Source organism: Chlamydotis macqueenii, chromosome 2 (assembly GCF_036417535.1).
Source record: "Chlamydotis macqueenii isolate bChlMac1 chromosome 2, bChlMac1.mat, whole genome shotgun sequence".
Taxonomy (NCBI): Eukaryota; Metazoa; Chordata; class Aves; order Otidiformes; family Otididae; genus Chlamydotis; species Chlamydotis macqueenii.
This window is the reverse complement of record NC_141557.1, coordinates 32,873,602-32,897,602: the sequence shown is the minus strand read 5'-3', so window position 1 is coordinate 32,897,602 and position 24,001 is coordinate 32,873,602. Positions and strand designations below refer to the sequence as shown.

At 39.3% G+C, this 24,001-nt stretch overlaps 1 protein-coding gene across 2 annotated transcripts in view; it reads right to left on the bottom strand.

The window, feature by feature from the left end:
- Positions 1-9,082, bottom strand: part of ABCB5 (ATP binding cassette subfamily B member 5) — a 35,215-nt gene extending 26,133 nt beyond the window's left edge. For both annotated transcript variants that reach the window (XM_086741534.1, XM_086741535.1), the window contains exons 1-9: positions 9,034-9,082; positions 7,906-7,990; positions 7,746-7,794; positions 6,552-6,705; positions 6,042-6,105; positions 5,616-5,807; positions 4,345-4,516; positions 3,190-3,314; positions 624-801 (exon numbers count right to left, since the gene is read on the bottom strand). In XM_086741534.1, coding sequence (XP_086597660.1) covers positions 624-801; positions 3,190-3,314; positions 4,345-4,516; positions 5,616-5,807; positions 6,042-6,105; positions 6,552-6,705; positions 7,746-7,794; positions 7,906-7,990; positions 9,034-9,082 — 1,068 coding nt within the window. The remainder of the gene's footprint in view (positions 1-623; positions 802-3,189; positions 3,315-4,344; positions 4,517-5,615; positions 5,808-6,041; positions 6,106-6,551; positions 6,706-7,745; positions 7,795-7,905; positions 7,991-9,033) is intronic.
- Between the last annotated feature and the right edge of the window lie 14,919 nt (positions 9,083-24,001).

Genomic DNA, 24,001 nt, shown 5'->3' with positions numbered 1-24,001 from the left:
CTTGACATGCTGTTAAAAACCATATTGAGGAGTCAGGACATCAGAAGTCACTTAAGTATGAAAACTAAGCATGTAGCCAAACTTTTGATGGCAAGAAGATAGCTAAATATCCTCAAGCCAATACCAACTTAGACACATTGGTAATGTATGGTAAACACTTGCAAGTAAACAACACTAAAATGCAGAGAAGACATTGTGGCTAAATGAGACGTTGAGGACTTCCCAGTACACATTCAGCACACCAGTGGGATTCCTTTAATCCTATTGCCTAGCTAAAATTTTGTTGTCAGTCCAGGTTACTTGTCTTTGTTCCCTAACCACCAGCTCTAGGTTGTTCATCCTGACCTACAATAGGGTCCAAGACAAGTAAGAAAATGATCGACTGAAGATGCTTTTGCCTCTACATTGATTAGAGTGAAAATTCAAGGTGCCCTGTTCAAACTCGTTATATCAAAAGCTACATAAGATGAATACCTTTCTTTCAGTTCTTTCATATCAAGTGAGTCTCCAGCAGCTAATTTAGCAAGCACTTGGCAGAAAATCGAAGTAATTATACACATCACTTGCATAACTATTTTCTTGAAATTACAGAGTACTTTTCAAAGCTGTGTTACTGTACTTACAATTAACACACGGCCAATGTCATACTGTTCTGGCTCCTCAGCAGTCAGCTTGGTTCCATACCAAAATGCAAGTGCATAGGATCCAAAGATAAGAAATTGTGAAACACCGAGAGACGTGTTGGTGGTAATGGATTTTTTCACTCCAACACTTCTAGCCATCTCTAAATTACCATCATATCTGAAAGTGGATAAGGAAACCATTAATTCAACAGGTACCATATGCCATTCTGATTGATATTTCACAGTGCCCTTTTTTAAATTAAAAGGTTTTCTGCCATAAAAGCAATTAAAATCTCAAAGAGAATACAGATCTTTTTTGACAGAGGACTAGCAGGGATGTAATTCCTTGGATAAATCTGCTGTCATATGCTGACAACATTCTCATATCACTATCAAAGACACATGCTACTCATGCATGAGTAGCATGAATTCATTGGAAGACAAGATACTACTCTTGAGCCATTGTTTGCATTATTCCTGAAAGGAAACCTTGAGAAAGTTTTATCAACATTACCTATCAAAGGCAAGGTTTAGTCTTCCATATTTAAAAAAGGCAAAACAAATAAATAAAAAACCCCAGGCACTATGGATGGATGAAGGCAGGTAAATGAATAGAAGTCAGAGCTCCCTCTGATGCCGTAATTGTTCTCTAATGGGCCATTCTGTGAAGTCAGGAACCTTTCCCTTAGTTTAGTTTACTAGCATAGCAATATAGCAAACAAGTGGACACGGCAGACCAGTATAAGACTGACAAGTTCAATGCGAGAATTATTTCTTCTAAGGATAGTTCATATTCATTCATCTACAGTTTCCAGCTAATAGCTTTGACTTAGTTAAGCTCATTACAGAAAATATAGCCTAGGAATAGTGTATCTTTTTACTTGTCAGTGAAATGCTCAGCACCTTGCACTTTTTTCCTAATAAATATTTTCTAAACAAAACATTCCCAAAGTAGGAAGATGTGAAAAACAAGTCAGCTGGGAAGGAATCTTAAAACAATGTGCATTAGTTTTGTTCATGTAAATTGCTCACATGCTACCAATGCCATATCTGTTACTCAAATATATTTAAATGTTTTGGCTTGGCTGCGTTCTTAAAACCAAGCCCTACCTTCAAGTCAGCAGTATCATAGGTCTTCTAGGGAAATGAGAACTGAGTTTAAGCAACGTAACATGTATATGCGATCACTTGACTACAGAGCAAGAGCCAAGCCACTGCCAGAAAGAGAAGACGACTGAAAGTCCCTTGCAAGCGTAAACATTTGCAGTCAGTGGAGGCACAGTGCAGTGAAAAGTTGCTTTCCCTAATTCTGAGGCCATCATTTAAGAGCTGTGTAGGAATCACAATCCACAGCTTGCAAAATACCCTAGTTGGTCCTTGGTAGGAGTTTGTCTGTTCTAGTAGATGATGTTCCTGGAAGAGCCAGCAGTTCCATTTTTTTTTTTTTTTTTTTTTTTACATTAAATGGAGATGGAGCTGTGGAAGAGGCTGACTAGTCAACCATGGAGGAAAGGAAAGGCCTTACTGGCATGGAGTTACCTGGCTTTCAGTTATTTTTTCTCTAAACCTCAAAAAAAAAAAAAAAAAAAAAAAAGAAAGTAGTTTGAAGTACCTTCTGCCATTGGCTTTTCAGACACTAGTATTTGCAGGGACCAAGAAGAAGATAGGGAGGAGAGCAACAACTGATTGAGGTCATCTTAGGCCTTTTTTGCATTTACTATGTAAGCAGAAAGGGTCTTAATATTGTAACAACTTAAGGACAAATCCCAGTAAGCAGAATACAATGCTGTAAAATAGCCAGAGCTCAGACCTTGGAAGCGTATAAATGCAGAAGCAGGCTGTAGGACCCCGAGCTAGGGCTATCATCACCTTAGAAATTTCACACAAGACCAGGGCAAACATGAGAGTTGAAAAAGACAGAAGAGATTAATGGATCGTATGGATCAGGTCTTCAGGTTTGCCTTTCCCAACTGCATGGTATTGGTGATGCCCTGTATTCTTATACTGAATGTTATTGTTTATGAAATGTGAATAAATTTGTGGTCAGCCACATCCACCTCACCTTTTACCTATGACTAGGGCCAACACTGGATTAGGTCAACTACAAGTGTTATTTGCAAATCATTAAAGTAATAAAAGCCAGTGATGCATTTTTACTTAAGGTCGTTATCCAGTGAAGCTTAAATATAAACTCATTAATCAAAAATCAGAACAGCAGTGCATATGTTCTAGAAGTTAAGCAATTAATCACATGCTTTGCTGCATTTAACTACTAGGTAAAGATAACCTTCCCACCACTTTCACTTTAAATTCAACTCCAGATCTCAATCAAAGGAGCAATTTGAGTCTATGCTGCTGTGATAACACCAAATAGCCTGTATTCTCTACTACATCTACTTACAGATCTTTATTTTCAGGTGAGCTGTCCACTCATAGAAGGATAAAATGACACTAAGGAGAAACTCATTACCCTGTCCCTCCAAAAAAAAGAAAAACCAAACCAGAAGCCCACCCTACAGACAAACTTATTCTCCATATTTTAAATATAATGATTTCAAAAGCTTACTTTGTTAATGCCTTCTGCTGTCCATTGAAAGCCACAACAGTCCTGATCGCTGTCAGAACTTCTTCTGCCACAGCTCCTGCTTTGGCATAAGCAGACAGCTCTTTAGCAGTAAGGGATGCCAGGAGCTGGAAAGTTGAAAAACAGATATTACTGAAGTCTCCTGAAAGGGTATGCACACTGTATTGGTGAATAAGAATAATCAATGTTCAATGCACGAGACAAGGTTTTAGAAAGAGGGGGTAAGTTCCTCTCTGTGCCCTGAATTTCCCCCAAATCCAGCTCATTCTCTCATTATGTCCTCATAAAAGTGAAAGACTACACAAGCATCAGACGAGCTTCGTGACTGACCCACTTTCCTCCCAGGTTGAGGACAGACTATGAACTACACTACAATGTTGGGGGGGTAGGGGAGAGGGGGGCGGGTCAGGGAGATGTGCTGTAGCTGCTCTGGGGGGTGTCTGAGGTCTTCAGGAACTGGAGCACCAGTAGACATTGCAGGCAGTTGCATTACAGCTTCTAACCCTCTTCTTCCTAGCTTATTTGAAATGCTTCAAGTAGAAAAAAACCCTAGCATTATATGTTAGTATTCCCAAGTGGTTACAAGCCATACGCATTAACGCAGCTACAATGGATCACAAGGGGAAAACATTCTCCTATCTGAAAGGAGAAGCTCTCCAGATAATTCACTAATTTATATCACTCCAGTCTGCAGTAGCTGCACACATGACTTAAGGTCTACTCTGTACACACTATGAAATTATTTGCAATAGATGTGCTGTCACATATATGCAGATGGAAAGAGCTTGAAAGGCATTTGTGTTAAGAAGGAAGAGTGAGGGTCATGAGCGTGTGCCTGGGCTTCCCCAGTGCTCTGCCTGAGGAAATCGCTGTGCGAGGAAAATGCTCAGATGCCGATTATCCTCCTGCCACACAGCACGAGGACACAGTAGGTGGATGGAAGGAATATGGCATGCAAGTACGTGCTTGGGAACACAGAGAAATCTACAGGAGGAGCAGAAATCATAAAGTAAGCATGGGGCCAACCTCCCAACTTAGAAACCACACTAGGTTTCTCCCATGCTCTCCCCCTTTCCTGTGCATAAGGGTTGTAATGTTTTTCTGGTTAGCTTTGTTTATTAAACCCCACACACTTACAGTTGACCAAACTGCTGCTGATGCAGCAAGCAGAGGGCTGACTGACAAAATCACCAGCGTCAGCTTCCACCCGTAGATGAATCCTATAATAATCCCTGCCAGAAACGTGGCAAAAAACTGTGCAAATATACAGATCTTGTCTCCGATGCCTTCGTGGATGGTGTTGATGTCACTTTAAATAACAATAATAATAAAAAGAGATTTGTTAACTTTGAATGCCTTTCGTTCTAACTCCCTCCCCTCTCTGTTTCATGCTGTGTGGCCTAATGTCAGAAGCTTTGCCATTTCCTAACTGGCACAGTGAAATTTCTAACCACAGCTACTGAACAGTACCATTATTCTCTTGTGTGGCCAAAACAGCAGAAACCTCTTATTTTTTAGGACTCATTTTCTGTATTTTCCATCATTCTCTGCTATTTCTATACCCTGTCACTAGGTCACAAATGACCTACTTTCCTTATCCAGAATCCAAATGGAGCAATACAAGTAAACAGCCAAACAGCCTCCTCACCTCCTGTGACCATCTCCAAATGATTCCTTCTGCTCAGCTCTCTGATGCATTTTATGCTCTTAATTTTGGCTGCAAATTCAGATCAAGGGTTATCTCCATTCTATCAGAAAAAAACACTATTTGGAAGAACCTCTGTTTTTCATAATAATTTCCTTCTCTATTTTCTCTTCCTAGCCCATACAGATGTTAGAGCTGAGAGTAGTTTCATTTAAGGTTCTCTTGTATCTTTCAGGACACAGCTCTGTCCAAAGCTATCTTAAAATCCAGGAGGAAAAAAAAAAAATATATATCTGTTCATGCATATAGTCCCATTGCATCTTCAGGCATACAGTCCTCATCCCTAAGTCTATGGAAAAGCTCCAAAGACTTTAACTGACTGGATAGAGTCCAGCCTGAGATGTGGCTGGATGTAAGTGCAAGATCATGTCCATTCAATAAAGTGTCAGAGCTTTCAGTGTTTGTAAACTAGCTGGAAACAGAGCTGTTTATGTAGTACTGTCTGCCATGTACTTCATGGACATTAAAAAGCCAATGTCAGGCCTTTCACAGCAAAAACCCTTCCAATGCGTATATCACAGAAACTGCAGAAATGAAGCTGAAAAGAATAATGAATTTCTCCCTTAGAGCTGTAATATTTCACACTTCACTTTTTAAAAAAAACAAAACAAACCCCTCTCTATAGACTATTCCACAGAAGATAAATGGCCATTTTCTTTAAATGTCATACTTAAGGGGAGTAAAAAATGAACAGAGCCCTCACTCTGTCAGTCTGGTGTTCAGCGTTCCTATCTGGGTAGTATCAAACCAAGCCATCTCCTGATGGAGCACTGCAAAAAAGAACTTCTGCCGGATCCTGGTTGTCTGCCTCGTAGCAGCAATCAAAAATGTCCACACTTGGATGGTGCTCAGGATCAACACAGCACAGCCAATTGCCACGTAGTAGTAAGCAAACCTGTGACAAGGGAACAAGAGGCCATATGACCCCACTGTATCTTGTGAGAGAAGTTAGACACACAAAGCAACAATTGGTCTTCATTTACTCCATTAAAATAAATATTGAAGCCTGTGATACATTATTGGGAAGCCTTTTTGAGAAGGCAAACATTTAGCTTCTGCTCAATGGGATAATGCAGTAAAAGAAAATCCCTCAATACTTTGTTAACAGAATAACTACAAAGACTCTTACTTGGTCATTTCAGCTTCTATATCTATGCCTGGAATTGATGGACAGCTGGAACCATTTGAAGAATCTGTGGGAGGAAAAAAAAAAAGTAGTAATATTTGTGATAATATTTATGTAGAAGATAAATCACAGCAATCTCAGGTGATCAGTTTGGGAATGTTTTGTATTTTGCAAGTAGGGTTTTGCAAAAATACAAAATCATTTGACAAATACACATTTATTTTTTCTGAACTTTTAGTAAATACAGCGCCTGATGGCTGATGATATGGAAGGTGGTCATGCTCCTTATTATCTCACCAAAGTTGAAGTTCATTCATAAAAGGCAGAGCCAACACACTGGTTTTGTCCTGTTGAAGCCATTAAAGATTGATTAAAACAATTGGCTCATTTGCAGCAGGATGAATTTTCCTCATTACATACTTGTTCAGATGTGCACCAGTGCATAGTCTGGGGAAAAATCTTATCTCCTGATACATAACTGGTATGTAGAGAAGTCTAATTTTAACTTTTTACCTTCTGACATGTTTGAGTTAATGCCGCTTAGCACAAAGCTGTTTGTCACCTCTCCAAAGACGATGATCATAAGTGGCAATCCAGTACCATTTGCAAGAGCTGCAATCAAACCAATTACCATCAAAAGGACATCCACCCAATCAGCGTAGCGAAACTGTGTGAGGATTAAAAGAAGGAGAAAAAAAAAAAAAAAAAGTGATGTTTTACCTGACAGTTCACATATACAGTACAGCAGACTTACAGAACATGCTTTGTTTCTACCTACTTATTCTAAGCAACACCACTCCAACTGAAGGCAAACTCAGAACATGAGAAGCATTTTGTAGTAGTCCCATACATCTTTAAATCTTAGGGCTGCTAAGGGAATATTGGCAGGACACATGGTTCTTCCTCAACTCAGCAGGAAAAAAAACACCCAAAGCATATGTCCTACATATTTCTAAGTAATGATCTTCTCTGTACAATGTATTGCATTTTGTGTTCCAGTAAGTTACATATTTACTAAGATAATGCCTTTGAAATGTAAACAAGAGTGAGTTATTGACCAGCACCTGGGTTATATCTACCAGAAGAAAATGTTCACAGCAGAGATCGTATCTTAAGGCTTGTCTACCCTTGAACATTTGTTTGGTTTAAAGAAGGATGTGAATTTAAACTGCCATAGCTATTCCTGGATGAGGCTAATCTGAAATCAGAACATTTTATTCCTAACTGTCCTAACCCCCTTCCAAATTGCAAATGGACATGGAATAAACCAGAGAATAATAATAAGTTATCTTATTCCAGAATAAGCAAGTCCACGTGTAAGAGTTATTTGGGAATAGCTGTTGTATAGAAAACTGACAAAAAAACCATACCACTGGTTCTCTTAGACAGCAGATCCCTCAGATGTCAAACACAGGATAAATCCTTTATAAATAGAGCCAAAGCAAGGGCCTGTGCAGTATACATATCCTAGATGAGCCTCAGCAGGGGTGAGCTTCATCCTCCAACAGTACTAAGGTTCCCATACACTGAAGTGAGAATCTGACCTAACAGGCCAAATTTTGAAAAGGCCTAATGCCAGCCGTAGTGTTTCATAGTTCTTGGGCTTCTTCCTCAGTTTTGATTGTCTATTAATTGCAGTTCATAAATAAAGAACTCACAATGACAAATAATGAAAATAAAAAGCCAACCATCAAACTGGACACTAACCAATTCAAAAAGGCCAACCATCTTTTTCTCTGGCTTCTCATTTTTCTTCCTAGAGGAAAATACAAGGGACTAATTACAATGAGGTTTTTCTAGCAAAGCTATATTAACCCCCCTCCCCAATACGTCACTGGCCAACGTGTTAAGTTCAAAGAATACCTACGTTTTTTTGGGCTTTAACTGGTTGCTTTGTTCAACATTTTCATCATGTTGGAAAGAAGGGTTGTCATATCCCTTGCTTGCAGATTCTATGAAATAAAAACCAGACTTTTTTAACATAATAGCCTCTCTTTTGCATGATTCTTTGTAACTCTCACTGCCGATTCTTTTGCATTAAAGCTTAAATACTAGTTTTTCCTAATTTTTGTGGAACAGCCTGGTGAATTTTTCTTGAAACTTCCTTTCAGTTCAGTTCATTTCCTTTACTCCAGCAAAAAGGTTCTAGCTTCATTCCTGAGATGGAAACAAACTTCATTTTTACAATTAAAAATATTTATATAGAAAGGCTATCAAAGACTGAAAGCAATAACTATTTAATTCTGCAAGCATCTGCACAACTGAATGCAAATGAGGAGAAACTCTGCTGAAATAAGTGGAATTGCTTATAGTGAAGGTTATAATTGCTGTAGGTAACATGAAACAGATGAGAGTTCACTGAAGAATCTTTGCCTGTAGTAACCATTCTTATTTTTTCTTCAAATGGAAGTAGTTACCATACATATCACTTCCTTTGCGCTAGAGGCTTTAGAAATCTAGACGGAAGAGGAGTTGTGTCCTAGAAAGCTTATGATTCTAAATGTATAAAATGAGATGTAATAAATGGATCAATAAAATGATGAGCAACTGCAGTAGTGAGCCAGCTGTGAATCACATGGGAAGAAAAGGGCTCCACACGCCAGCCACTCCCAATTTACATTTAGCTTAACTTTGACTGCTGACTCACTATGAACGGAATTCCCCAAGTACTCTTTTTAATGTCAATCAGTCTATAAAGACTGGTTTAGACAACCATTTGCTTCCACCTTACAGAACTTATCTTAGGACCATTTTCATGCCCAGGCTAGGACTCACCTAAATAGTTTTACCCATGTAATTGAATTTGGTTGAACTTGGTGGAATGATTCATGTATAAACATTTTCTAGGTGGTGGCTTTAGTTCACTGTAAACTCATTCTGTTATCTCCTATAAAACCACTACGGCAATCAGCAAAGACTCCTAATGCACCTTTAGATTGGGAGTTGTGGAATATATTCCCCAAACGTACGCACGGCTTTAATGCCTTTGGCTTACCAGCATTGGAGAGGTCCTTCTCTGTGGCTTTTACAAAGAAATCCTTCATTGTTCTTCTTTGATGTGTGCTTACAAGATAAGCTCACGCTAATCAAAGCCTATAATAAAGGAGCAACAAAGCATTTAGAAAGAGTAGATATTTAAGTTCACATTAAAATATGTGTGGGTTTTTCCATGACTCCTAACCTTTTGATCTCCACATCATCCTATTTAAATATAAAGGCTAAAAGAACTACTTTTAAGGAGATATTAAGAACAGGGCCCACTATTACAATGGAACCTAATTCAGTAGCCTGTTTTAGTTGTCTTTTATCCTGAATCCCTAGATCATTCATATACAAACTATTGCAGATGACCTGTTACCGAATAGAGGATTTGCCTCATTATCCTGTGTTCAAGTAAAACTTATTGAACAGTCACAACATGATCACAATGACAAAGACTAAAAGATACACGTATGCATTATGCCATATAGCAACTAAACCAGATTTCCAGGCAGCAAATGGCTCATGCTCCAAGTTCTCCTAGGCTTTACTGCTTGAAGTATCAAATATAGAGTTGGTTTTTTTTAAAAAAAAAAAAAAAGACAAAAACCTCACACATTAATTTGATGTAGGTTAAAATAACAATGATAACAAAATATAAAAATCAACTACACTTGAATTTTTTTTTCCTCTTTTTTTAAGCATCCTTTTTTACAAAGTTCTAGCTATCTTTGGATCCTCATGCTATTTCAGCTTACCTTGAGCACCCGCGCCGTCAGCACACGTTTGGGGGGACTACGGCCCCTTACGGGGGAGGGGGGGGGCGGGGCGCAGTGCCCCCAGCCCGGCCCAGCCGGATCCGGTCCCTGCGGGCTGAGCCTCCCGCGCCCCGGCCCTGGGCTTTATAGCTGCGGGCGCCTCCCTCCCGCGCTCCCCCTCCGCCCTCGGCTCGGGTTTCAGGTGTGGGCCGGTGCCGCAGCCCCCGCCCTCAGCAGCCCCCTCGGTCAGAGCATCACCTTGCACCTCGAGTCTCCCTCTTTACTAAAAGGAGAAGGATTTGAGTTTGGAAAACTCTGCTGATAAGGAGCGGGGAGGGGGTGTTTGAAGAGTCACTCTTGCAGTGAACAATTCAGGCTTGTGAAGGCTATCTGCAAGGTCACAGCAAATTTGGGGAATCGCCTCACTGTGTTTGATGAATTTCAACCAAGAGTTAAGATACACTGGTTAATTTGAACTAAGAAATGTTGTTAAAAGAAGTGATTTTGTCTCCCATTTCTAAATAAGACGAAGATCAAAGCTAGCCAAGTGCATTATTGTTTTTACAGAAGCTAATAATCACATTTTGCTCATTTAATTCCCACCTCTTCCCCACAATTTGTATGGGGTTTTCTTCTGGAAAAATTAAGATTGTTTCTTGTTTTGGGTTAGCTCAGAGGGTGGTTTTGTTTGGTTTGTTTGTTTGGTTTTTTTTTTTTTCCTTGGAAGAAATCAGGTAAACAAACTAGATTTTCTGCACAACCCTAGAAATAATAGTTCTTCAGCTTCCTCACTCACACATATTGGAATCTGTATTATTTGCTTCCAGTAATGACTGTTGTGTTTATGAAAAATAAACTCCTAGTTATTTTCCCATCCACTCAAATGCAATTATCCCAGATAATTAACTAGTTACTCAGCTGAAGTTATTGTCAAGCAGCAAGTTCAGGGCTTAGCTTAAATAAAGCTTCCCTTTTCTGTCTTCCCGGCAGGATTCAGATTGTGTTTTACATGTTGGTTATGATGCCCTGAAAGACTCTCAGAAGAAAAGGCGTTATTGGGCATCATTGTCTTCTACCCACTGGGACCCTGTGTGTTCAGTTACATTCAAAGTCCTACATGTCAGACCTATTACTTTTTTACTTTCTTATCTCATTAGCATTACCCAGGGTTTGTATTACCGACTCGGTGTTAAGCCTGCCTAACACACATGCACAACTGTTGTTCTCTATTCCAGAAAATTAATGAAAAGCTTTGGCTTCTGCTGCCATGAGGAATCTGAATTTACAGATTTTTAGAAGAGACAGAACAGCAAGCTGAAGTGCTTCACTGTCTCAGCCCCAAGATTCACAGCTGTATGCAGTATTTCCTTCACCAAAGGCAACAGATCTTTTCTTATTCATCTCAATGGGAGTGAGAACAACTCCTCACCATGTCTTAGTTTTTGTTAAAACAAGTGATTAACTGTTATTTTCAGAAGAAACTATAATCACATTTAAAATTTTAAACATGGGAACATCCCACCTACAAAGGAAATGCATGGATTTGATGCTAGATATGGGGCTGACAGAGCACATAGATAGTAAAATAGAAGAACACAGGTAGTATGAACCGCAAAAACTCTCTTGGACCAGTTTTCAGAGCTGCTAAGTATCCATACATCTTACTTGGGAGCGCTGGCAGCTAGGAAGTGTTTGGTACTTCTGAAACAGACACTTTCACTTTTCAAAGCTTCATTATCTGTTATTCATACACAGTAGGAATAAAGTGTCAATTATAAGTCAGACCCATCGCTCTTCATGCTGCATGCCTGGTAAGAAAAAGGCTCAGAGTTCCCCTGAATAGAAAAGTCAGTCCAAAACCAGTGAGCGAGATGAGCAGGGCAAACAGCTCACAGTATGGAAGAGAGAAGCATGGGGTGTTGAGAAGAAAATTGTTTCCTTCTCTCTCCTCCTCCCTCCTCATTTCTTCCTTTGGTAATGAAGTTATGCTCTATGCAGGTTAATGAGCATCTCCAAAGTGGGAAACCCTGCTCCCTCTCAAACCATAAACACACAGATTAAGAAAGAAAATTAACAAAAAGACGATTAAGAAATAGTGTCCTGGAAAAAGATTCTTGATCTAACACACTGAGAAACACAGACTTGTAGTCTAAATACAGCTAACTGCTCCGTACTTAAATAAAAAATAAATTAGCACAATCTGGCATTTTTGCAGAAGCAAAAGTTCTGGATTAAAACACACAGGTGTCAAGCACAGATGACTCCCATTCATAAAAGAAGGCATAGTAGCAGCACAAGAAATGGCACTTTACAGAAATACCCTTGTAATATTTTTTTTAATTTTTGGGGGGAGGGGGAATGACATTATGATAAAATATCATAATGTGATTTGGAGGGGAAATACTATTCATTCTTTTATCCAAAAATATTTGTGTAACTTTGGAAAATACTCACTGCATCTGAAAAGTATTCTATTCCAAACAGACAATGTACACCCATGCCTCCGTGTGTTTGGTTCATCTGTCCAAAAGTGGTCAGTGACCGGAAAACCGAAATTAAACACAGTCAAGTATCATTAATTAACACCAGCCACAACTGACTGAACTAGAAAGGACATCTACTTTAAAGAACTCTTAACCATAAGCACAACATTATTAAAAATAAACAAACAAAAACCCCCACCAGAAACCCCCCACAGTGTAAACTGGAAATGAGAACCCCTTTCCCCAGGAAAGCATTAATGCTGGAAAGAATACAATGCATGGTATGCAAAAGCAGTGGACAGTTAGCTTTACTGAAACATTTCCTCAAAGTAACAGTCAAATACAAAGAGGGTGGGCTGTATTTTAGGGGCATCGTAGCTGCTTGCTCCTTTGTGACTTCTGCAACAGACCAGAAGAGCACCAGCAAGACACCCAGCCTGCACCCACAAGGCGGGCGTGGAGAGTCATGGCTAGGATTTCACCCTTTACCTTAATCATAGCTGATCACCTACCTTTTCCATGCAGCTGGGTTGTGACTAAAAGGTCAGAGCTATAAAAGACCTTTATCTTTACTTACTGCTCTTTGGTGTTAGTTGCTTTGTGACTTTTGCATCTGTGTTGTACCTAGGATTCAGCTGGAAAAGACTTGCCAGAATCACTTAAAAAAAATTAGAAGCCCTGTTTTCTTATTTATTTGTCAGAAATCAGACCAAGATGGAACATTGGTACTGTAGGTCTTGTAGACTTTGTGGGCTAATTACCATTAGTTGTAATCAACTCCCACATATGTACAGTGGCACGGGGACATATGTATGGCACTCAAGCTGAACAGTAGTATTATCAATAACGACTGGTGGTAGCATGGTACTTGCAGCCTTACTCTGAGATAGGGCATAAAAGGAGTTGCTCATTATCACCTGAAGTTCTTCACTGAATTCACTGAGTAGTAGGTTACGGATGTTGGCCATTTGGGTTATGAATATGAGACTTATGAATATATCCTACATAGTTAACTTTTGCCAATATAAACATGAATAGAAAGATTCTGCCTCAGCTTAATTAATGTCTGGGGGTGGGGGAGAGGTAGGGTTTTCTCCATCACTGCCTGACTGATCCAGGTTGGCCTGTACAAACCAGCAGTACCGAGTACCCACAGGGATTGAAAAGGACTCTCTTGTGGAGCAGCTGTGGGCTTCTATATCTTTCAGAGGAGTTAGATAGTTTTTTTCCTATTCTCTGTCACAGTGATCCATGCTAAACCTACCTGGTGTAGTACAACATAGAAAGCCCACAGTTTCAGAGTACCACCGGGGGCAATGAGAGTGGGGTAAATTATGTTGATTAAGGTAAGCTTAATTACACCGTTGGTTAAGATAGTAAAAAAGTTTGGGGATATTAATCACATTTGCCCACTAGAAGTTAAGAAGTTTTCTAGTTTCTTTACAGGGAGCAGCTAACTAAAATGTTGTAATTCTCCAAACCAAAACCAAGTTATATATATGCTGCTGTATCATTGGCAACTGCAGAGCTATCAGGTTCAATGGATGGAGAAAGTCTGGGCAGAGGCGAGTGTTGGAAGAATTAAAAATCAGGTAGAGAAATATGTCATGACACTTATTGAACTTTCTGAGAAAGGCTGAGCTATGTTGTTTAAGAGTCCTAATTATTTGTGGTTTTCCAGAATTCAGGTAGCAGGAACATATCTGATTCTTTTAACTTAACAGAGTTGCATCAAAGATAGCTATTTAATCATAATTGTTTCTAACCAGAATAACTTGCAAGAGATTATTGAGACTGAAATGGTTTTACAAGTTCTCTGTAGTAAACATTTTCTCAAAGAGCAAAACCAAGGAAACACATTTTCTCTCCTATGAAGCTTGCACATCTGTTTTAGGAGAGACTTAACTGATAAATGTGAAGAATTTGCAGATTTCTCGAGCAATTATTGTAATTCTTCTTGCCTTTAAAATAAAGTCAAGTCAATGTGTTTCATTGCTTTCTATAAAAGAAGAGAAAATACAATTTTTTTTTTTCTAAGTAATAGAGTGATACAAGTAGTAAGAGCGTAGGAAGCACAGAAGGCAGTCATTTTGTACAGAACACTTCGTATACCTTAAAAAGAAAAACATACATTATCAAAATGGTGACTTAAGCTGATAAAGACCTATAAAGATGATTCACAGAACTGAATGTCAAATTGTTCACCTACTTCAGAAAGATAGGGAGGAAAGAAGGGGAAAGGGAAGAGGAACTGACTTATGTAAGCAATTACTTATTCTAGGGCCTTGTCTGTGTCAGGAGAAAGACAAACCAAGAGGTTTTGGTCCATCAGACCAGGAATATTAGGAAGATTATGTTTCCTTAGTCTAGCTAAAGGAAAGGTCTGAAGAGACCATTATGTGCCTGGACATCTGCTGGGCAATGCAAGCAAGAGGAAAAAAGTGCCTCTTAAACTCTTGGAAAGTGTTGGGAACAAAGTTTTCTTTCAAGAAGTGAGAGAAATAACTGGAGATGGGCTTTTCTGCATTTCATCCTGAGAAGTAGAATGTGATGAGGGAAGAAAATTTGCATGAAAGTGATGGTGAAATGATGAAATTAATTTTTTTTTTTTTTAGAAAAAAAAAGAGAGGAATGACAACAGAATAAAGAAAATAAGTTTGAGTATAGGATTATTGTTATTCATGGAAACGCAGTCTAAAGGCAAAGAGTTGGCAATAAATACAAAATTGTTGTGGACCTGAAACACAAATAAGAGATCTTTCTTTCATGCAGAAGCACAAGATCCTTGTGTAGGTATAATCTATCAACAAGCAGAGGTTGGGAATGACTTTGTAGGCAGCTTTTCTGAAGAATAGCATCTAGGAGATACACTGGATGGAAAACTGAAGGGAAGCCAAGAATGTCAAACTGCTGTGGAAAAAAAAGCAAAATTCATGAAAGCACAGAAGAGTCATATGTGAAACACATGGAGTGGTGTTTTCTCTGTCTTGCACTGTTAAGTCCTCAGCTGGAGTGCTATGTCTAATTTTGGTTATTTCAGGAAAGATGTGGTTGATAGGAATTATGTAAGAAAACGAAATTGAAGAGGTATAAAATACATGACCTCTGAGCAAAGACAGATGGAATTGTGTTTGGTGTAGTGGAAAACATGCAACTCATTTTAGAAAAATATGAGAGACTGTTGCAAAAAGAATGTAATCCAGTGTCTTCCCTATCCACTGTAGCACTGAATTACAGTAAGAAAGACAAAAAGTAGATATTAGGAAAATGGCATTAACTTTATAGATAGTTAAGCATCTGGCCAGATTACTGATGGAGCTATTGGTGTCTGGATTGTTGATTCTTTTTTTTTTTCTTTTTCTTTTTTTTTTTTTTCTTTTTCCTTTTTTTTTTTTATTTCAGGTCAAGTCAAGAAATTGTCTACAAGGAAAAACTTGGTATATATGATTTTGCCTTGAGGACTGGGAAAAGCTGAAATAGTCTTCTGAGGTCCTCATTGGCTCTATTTTCTGTGTTGTGCTAGTAAACATAATGAAGGACAAAACAGAACAAATGTGGTACATTTTGTATTTTGATAAAAGACATGAGGTTATGTATAAACTGACTCTGTAGAACAGCTGGCAACAGTTTTGGTGAAGGTTTCTGCTAGTGAGAGACGGGAAATTGGATGAGTGACTTCACTACCTAGTCCATATCCTGGCATATATATTAATTTCCAGGCTTCTTTTTGTAGTTAATCAAGTGAAGCACTTTCAGATGAAAGTGAGGTTTGGTTTTGATAATAGTTTATTCCTGAGTTTGCTTTTCCAAGAACTTATAGTTTTGGTTGTTTCCATCTTCTGCAGTCCTGGAATGTGGTCCTTGTGCCCTTATTTCCACACACTGTTGTGATATATCCTGGAGCATGCAATGCATATCCTTCACTTTGGACTCTAAAAATATCTCTCTGTGTTTTTGCATTCCGTGTAACATCACTGTGACACAGCTCAGCTCTCATACACAGCACTACAGACTATTAAAAGACAAGAATTAATCAGTATGTCTTAGGGTTTTGAGTGCACCACATGAAATACAAAAGAAACTCACATTAAGTGGCAGGCCAGAGAAATTTGGCCAGTCCACTCCAGAGGAGCTATTTCTGAGCAAAGTGGATAAAAACTGTTGAAACGGTGAAGGCCATGTGCCTCTTCAGGAGTTAGATGTTTTTAGCAGTGTAGACATAACTACTGATATGATTTGTTCACTGTTAGAAGTGTTTTACTAACATAACCCTGGGATGAATGAAGCTGTGTGGGTAGAAACCATGTATTCTGTTTCTGAAAGGTCTTATTCAAGGACTCAGTCCCATCTCACATCAGAACCTTAGGTAATGGTGAATTATCGACAGTTCACATACGAAAATACGAAGAAAATATCAGGTATCTTTACTACCGGGGTAGCACCAGCCAAACCCCTTTCTTTGACCTGAATAACCTTTTGAATGTGCTGCGCAGTGCCAGACGGGCTGTGGGCAGCACAGAGAATTTCAGTTCATTCATTCTTTAGTCTTAGACTCTCGAAGGGAATTACAAAGTGACAATTACTTTCCTTTAAATATTTGTATTTTCTCAACACAAATCCTGAGGACAAAGATCTTTCTCTCTTTTGCTCTAGCCTCTCCCCCTCCAATAACCTAGCATTTTGTACATATATATAATTTAAATAACATGACTGAATCAAACAGGTGTTATTCATACAGGGAGCATGTGTTTGCTACTGTTATGTTCTGATTAAATGTTTATATGCTTCCGAGAGTCAGTGAGTGCAGTCCTTTTCATCTAAAGGAATCAGTGTAAACATCCCTGTTCACCGAGCCTCTGCTTCATAGAATCATAGAATCATAGAATGGTTAGGGTTGGAAGGGACCTTCAAAGGTCATCTAGTCCAACCCCCCTGCAAGGAGCAGGGACATCCCTGACTAGGTCAGATTGCTCAGAGCCTCATCCAGCCTGGCCTTGAACGTTTCCAGAGATGGGGCCTCCACCACCTTTCTGGGCAACCTGTTCCAGTGTTCTATAACTCACATTGTAAAAAATTTTTTCCTAATTTCTAATCTAAATCTATCCCCCTCTATTTTAAAACCATTACCTCTCGTCCTATTGCAACAGGCCCTACTAAACAGCCTTTCCCCATCTTTTTTGTAGGCCCCCTTGAGGTACTGGAAGACCGCTATCAGGTCTCCCCGGAGCGTCCTCTTTTCCAGGCTGAACAGCCCCAACTCTCTCAGCCTGTCCTCATAAGAGAGGTGCTCCAGCCCTTTTATCATCTTCGTGGCCCTCCTCTGGACCTTCTCCAACTGATCCATGTCCTTCTTGTGTTGGGGGCTCCAGAACTGGACACAGTACTCCAGGTGGGGTCTCACCAGGGCAGAGTAGAGGGGGAGAATCACCTCCCTCGACCTGCTGGCCACGCTTCTCTTGATGCAGCCCAGGATGCGGTTGGCCTTCTGGGCCGCAAGGGTGCATTGCCTGCTCATGTTGAGCTTCTCATCCACCAGCACTCCCAAGTCCTTCTCCTCAGGACTGCTCTCAATCCATTCCCCGCCCAGCCTGTATTTGTGCCTGGGATTGCCATGATCCAGGTGCAGGACCTTGCACTTGGCCTGGTTGAACTTCATGAGGTTGGCACGGGCCCACCTCTCCAGCCTGTCAAGGTCCCTCTGGATGGCATCCCTCCCTTCATGACTCTTATGAGGACACCACCAAGTGTTTCACTTACCAGGACAGATCGTGGTTCCATGGTTAAAATGGAGTTATGGAGCTGTTATTTTTGTGTGTGGTTTTTTTTTTTTTTTTGCAAAGTTGTAGGTGGACGATGGCTTTCCACTGATACTATTTCATTTAGGAGAAGGAAGGTTTAAAAAGCAGAGGCAGAAGTGTTTGTAGGTACATGTAAAGCATTTAACCCTAACTAAAAAAAAAATTATCTTAAGAAGATAAGTAAAAATGGACTTCCTATTTAAATAACAGATGTGGACACCTCCTGACTGATGGAGAGGGTGGCTGTATCAGGACTGGGTTTGAGCTGATGCCATGCTGTTCAGGAGCACAGTTTTTCCTAAATTGCCTACTCCTCCCACCAGCTCCACACCATGGCTGTCCCTTCTTCTGAGAGCTGCCACATTTGCCTGTTCAGCTGATATCACTACTTCCCTCAATCCAAAACCAATTTTTTTCTTTGTTTAGAAGTTCCTACTACTTTTCCCTCGCCTTGGGTGTCGAAAATTCTAGCTATCCCCTAACATTCCATCTCATAGTCACTTCCAAGTTACACAGTCCTTGAGGGCATGAAAGGGAAAAGGCATCCCAGGATTAATGAGGAATTATCTTGGAACAGAGGAGATGGGCCAAATTTATGAAGGCAGATGCACGTCTTAGGTACTACTACTTGTGTACAGTTGATTGCCAGAATAAATTACCCTAATTATAAACCTGGCTTAAATCTCTTGGTTTAGAGAAGATGTTACTTCTGTTCATAAATTTGCATTATGTGGTCACGATGTTGTTTTCCTTTGGGGTAGCTAGGTTTTTCCCATGACAGCCCATTCACATGTACTTGGCCATATTATCTTCTGAGGAAAAATGTTTTAGCACTTCAGTCAAAAGCAGTAGGATTTCTGCAAACTGGTGTTTCCTGCATTTCAGACGGACGTGTCCATGGTGGCTTGTCCTGGTGCTGGCTACCATGGTTCAGAGGGAAGAAGCCTGACTGAGAGACCTGAGGGGAGGAACAAAGTATTACACCTGTCTGTGGCATAGACAGCTTGTGATGAGAGGCAGAGCAAGAAATCCATGTCCTGAAGCTGAGATAGTCAAACCCCAGTGCTTAAAAGGAAGATACTGGTATTGTCTAAATATTCTCCCCTTTTGAGTACCATGTGGTAGACTCTCAGTTGTCACTATAATCTCCTTTAGAATCATGGAATGGTTTTGGTTGGAAGGGACCTTTAAAGGTCATCTAGTCCAACCCCCCTGCAAGAAGCAGGGACATCTTCAAACTCTTCATACTCTCCAGAATGGGATCTAAAACTACCTCCTTTTCCTGATCCAGTCCTTCAGCTGACAAGTAAAAGAGTTTAGGAGCAGAGTTTTGTCCAGTGTAATCTTTGACAATTTATGCTCACAGGAGTGAAGGAAACCCTTCACATGGACTGGGGAGTGCTCAGGCAACAAAGGGGGCTGGTGAGATACAGCTCCTGGGTTTTTTTTGTCCCATTGACGTAAACTCTAGATCAGGACTGTCTGCACTGTTTTCATGCAGCGCTGAACTTTGAGGTCTAACTGTGTTTGCAATATTATACTAGTTACGTAAGTTTACATTTCTGTATGCATCACTGCACAGTCATGCCTAGGCTTTCACCAAACTTCCCTCTGTTGTACTACTTTCTAAACAGATTACAAGAACTCTCATGAACTTCTGGTGTGACCTAAATTAACACGAGCATCAAAAAGGTCTGATGAAGGATATTTCCTTTTAAGGAGGAGTTGGTGCTTCCAAGGTATGCACAAGAACATACCTGAATAGCTCTTAAAGATTCAGGAAACAATTAGGCTTTTCTAGGTAACAACAGCCTGCCAAAAAAGATTAGACTATCAGAGACTAACTTTTGAAATATATTGATCTTCCTTTATGCGCCTGTGATTACAAGAGAAAGGGTAGGAACATTGAAAAATAACTGTAACTACTACCATGTATTTTAAAATTCTTTATTCTTCTCAAAAGGATGTCAAATCACTTGATGCCAAAATCTACTTGAAGCTCCTGAATGGTCTCATAATTGCCTAATGCATGATTTAGTACAGGAATAAATTCAGGTAGCACATCAGTTAATTGACTGGCCTATGAAATAACTTATGTTCAGAGAAGAAATACTTAATTTTAAGGGATCTTTAGCTGCATTGCAGAATGACAGTAAAATAGAAATTCTAATACAAATTTATTTAGGTAAATGAAAAAAAAAGATTCTTTCCTTCTGTTCCTCTTTATAACAGTCTATGTCATTAACTAGGAACCAATTGTACTGTTCGGATGAACTAATACTTATGGAAATAATTAGAAGATCCCAGCTGCACTATTCATTACTAAATATCCTTGAAGTCAATATGCACTGTTTCCCTTTTTGCTGTAATTCAAAAAAGCTTTTAATGAATTACACGTAAATTAATACCATATGTCCAAGACACCAATCAAGAGGAGCTTTCAGACAGTATCACTGTGAATGTGCTGGATTTTTTTACTCTGTTTGTATTGGATGCTATCCTATAACCAATAAGAAGATACAAACCTATAAAACCTATAAAAAAGACTTTTCAGGATGGTCAAAACTTTCAGTAAACATGCTATTTGTTTAAATAAACCAAGTTCAGAATCCATTCAGCTCTAGCATCCTCTTGAAATGTTGCACTGGAGGAATCATAGTAGTCTTAGTAGATGTTCTCATGGAGACCAAAAAATTAGGTTGAGCTTAGGATAACTGTGCTTTTTGCTGTCTGAGACTCAGTACATAAAGCTCACGCTTTCAAAAAGGAGCATCTGATTTGGTTAAACCTCGGATTACAAAAAGCTATGCTTGCGGTTGTTTCCTTCTGATCATTTTCATTTCACGTGCCAACATGTGTTTTGAAAAGGAGTTTAAAGTAACCAACAACACTGAAGAAGAGTGGTGGCTTTGGTAAATATTATGAACTTGCATTTAGTGATTTGAGTATTTGCATGTGGAAAAGTCATGGGGCTTGTTGTGTCAATGGTCACAGACATGAAAAGAGACTAGCTAAAATCCCCAGTTTTTAAACCATATATGTTAATTTCTCCTGCTTTGATAGTCTATTTTATATAGAGCCAGGAATGTTACTGTGTTGGATAAAATTTGCTGTTACTGTTGTCTTCAGTAAAATGTCTTCACTGAAGAAGAAAGACTGCAGTATAATGGGCAAGATTGATCCTACGTATTAATGTAGATTTAATACAGGAAAATAAACTAATTAATATTACCACTGTAACTGGCAATAAAGAGTTACAAGTTGAGCAGAGAGTCAGGAGGAGAGAGGTATATATTGTTTTCCTTTGCTTTATTTCTGAGTATCAAAGTGACTGTGTAAAGCATATGTTATAACTTTAAATTTCTGTATAGATAAATAGCAGGAAACCATGGAGAAACAATGAAGTATTTCTAAAACACTGCTATCATGACAGACTTCATGTTTCTATGGCATTCAATAGAGTTCAAGTTATTTCCTGATGGTTGTCACCTTGTGAAGAAAGAATCTCTCCCCATGGATTTCAGTAGGAAAAGGACTTTGCACTAAATGCAGCATTCAGGGAAGTTTTAAAAATGTATTTACAATCATTTTGTGGGCAAATGAATTTTTATATAGCTACAAAAAGGCAATGGCCTTTCATATATAGTTTTATTAAATAATATTCTCCAAAAAGCTAGGTTATTTTTATACTCTTTAAAATACCACACTCCAAAAGCTTTCCTAAAAATATTGCAAAATGAAGGTTCAAAGTAGTTTCCTTAAGATAGTATTTAAAACTTCTAGTACAGAGGAGACACTAACATGGAAACTAAGGAGTGTTACAATATTACCAGCTGCTGCTTTTATGTGCATATCCTGAATTAAACTAAATAGAAGTCCTTTCACCAGGAGCTGGAGGGTTCACAGGAGAGGCAAATCAGACACTGAATTGGTTGATTCAATCTTGATTCAAGGAAGTGAATGTGGGGAATTAAGGTGATATTCCACATAAAACTTTCCTTATGTTATATCCTTTGTTCCTGTAATGATATCACTCCCTTGGGCTTACAACAATAGAAACTTTGCTCTAAATTTTTTAGAGAACAATTGTTAGAGGTGAGATGGTCTAGAAAGTTATGATTTTTTTTTTTCTTTTTTAGCTCTTCTAACACTACTTGTGTGATCTTGGGCAGATAATTTTATCCTCCTATTTGTTGAAAAAAAAAGAGGATTTAAAAAAGTCATTAAGTATTTATCTAGTTATGAAATGGAATTTATGACAGACATTTTTCCTGATCCACAGAAGTACTGTGAGTATACAAAGAAAGGCTGAAATGTCCAAGTTCTACAGACAGGAGAGTCAGATGTGTATCTGATACTAAACATTAGGTATTAAATGAAAAAAAAAAAAAAAAGAAATCCAATTACATTTTCCTTTCTTTTGAGAGGGTGAAATGTGTGAGTTAAAGCTCTGAAGTGTAAAGTTTTAACTGGGAATGGCAGTTGCCCACAAGAGATAATCTAGCATTGCTGTGGTGTTAGAAGACATGTTAAAGCCGGGTCTAACTTTCCCATTGAGCAGAAGAACTTGTTAACATGAGTTGCACTTGTTCAGATCCAGACTTTGCTGAATGTTATGGTGTATGAAAGAAGCTGCTGACCTTTCCCCAGAAAGCACAGAACCATAGTAGGAGGTCACAAGAACCCTGGCAAATCTGGAAGGCTACAGCAGGGCACACCTTCTGTTTAAAGCTCGGACATTTTGTAAAGCATTGTGTATACTGTAGACTGTGGAAGAGCTACTCTTGCATTTCATGAAAAAATCACCTTCCGTCCTTCATTTGCTTTCCCATATGTTGAACAATCTTTTTAAAACAGAGGAAAAATATCTCAGTAGCTGAAGCTGGCACTGTTTCTTAGCTCAGTAGCAACTCTGCCACGACAGTAAAATGATAAGAATATACCAGTGGAAACACTGTAAGGAAAAGCTGAACAAGTCGGTGAATTATCAGTATGCAGGGGCACGCGCCTGTACGAACGCGCTCAGCCTGACTGTGCAGCAGGCAGCATTTGCAGCCTGGGCTCTAGCTGAAACATGTGATAAAAATGTGAAGGGCAAACTAATTAAAAAACTTGAAACACTGAGCTGAGGTCGTTCTTGTTTACGTCCCACTGTAAAAGACGTGACCTCTGTTGAATGCTATATAGTAATAAACAGCCCTATAGAAAAACTCTGTGGCAACCAGGATACCTTTTGCTCTCATTCCCAGGGCTATTCTTTCTCCCCTCTGTCCTCAGCCTCATGTAACTCCTCCTTCCTGCTGCCACTGGCCTCACCAGCCTTCTTGGGCAGCTACTGGCAAGGCTCAGCTGTGTTTGTCCCTGCCTCATGCCTTTCGAGGGTCATGAGGATTGGTGCCCTTGCTGGTGCCCTGTCTGACACCAGCGAGAAAAAGCAGTCAGAGGCCCAGCCTTGGCTCTGTAAGAACTTGCAGAACAACCAAAAAAATCCCTGGGCATCAAGGGAAAATCCAGATGTTTCCCTCCCCTCTCTGATCACACTTGGTATTCACCCATTATCCCCTCACAGCAGGAACAATTTTATTCTTGGAGCTGGTATTACTTAAGACCCCTCAATTAGCAATATCTTGAGTTTTGATAATGACAGTCATCTGAGACTAATGATGTTTTGCAAGCATTACATTGTTGACCGGGTTTCAACCCCCTAGTGAGGCAGTAAAACCTTTTATCTTCCTTTATATCAAGAAACTGGGGAACAGTATCTGAGTAGATGGTCAGTTAAGTCAATTATAGTAAAGTAAACCTAGCCAAGACATGCTGAGCCCTAGTATTGAGCTCCAGCTACAAAATCAGGCATTAAAATATGGAAAGTTGTGGTAAAATTATAATTTGAAATAGACAAGTGAAATTTGGGGATATGATGTCCCTCTCACCACAAGGACCTT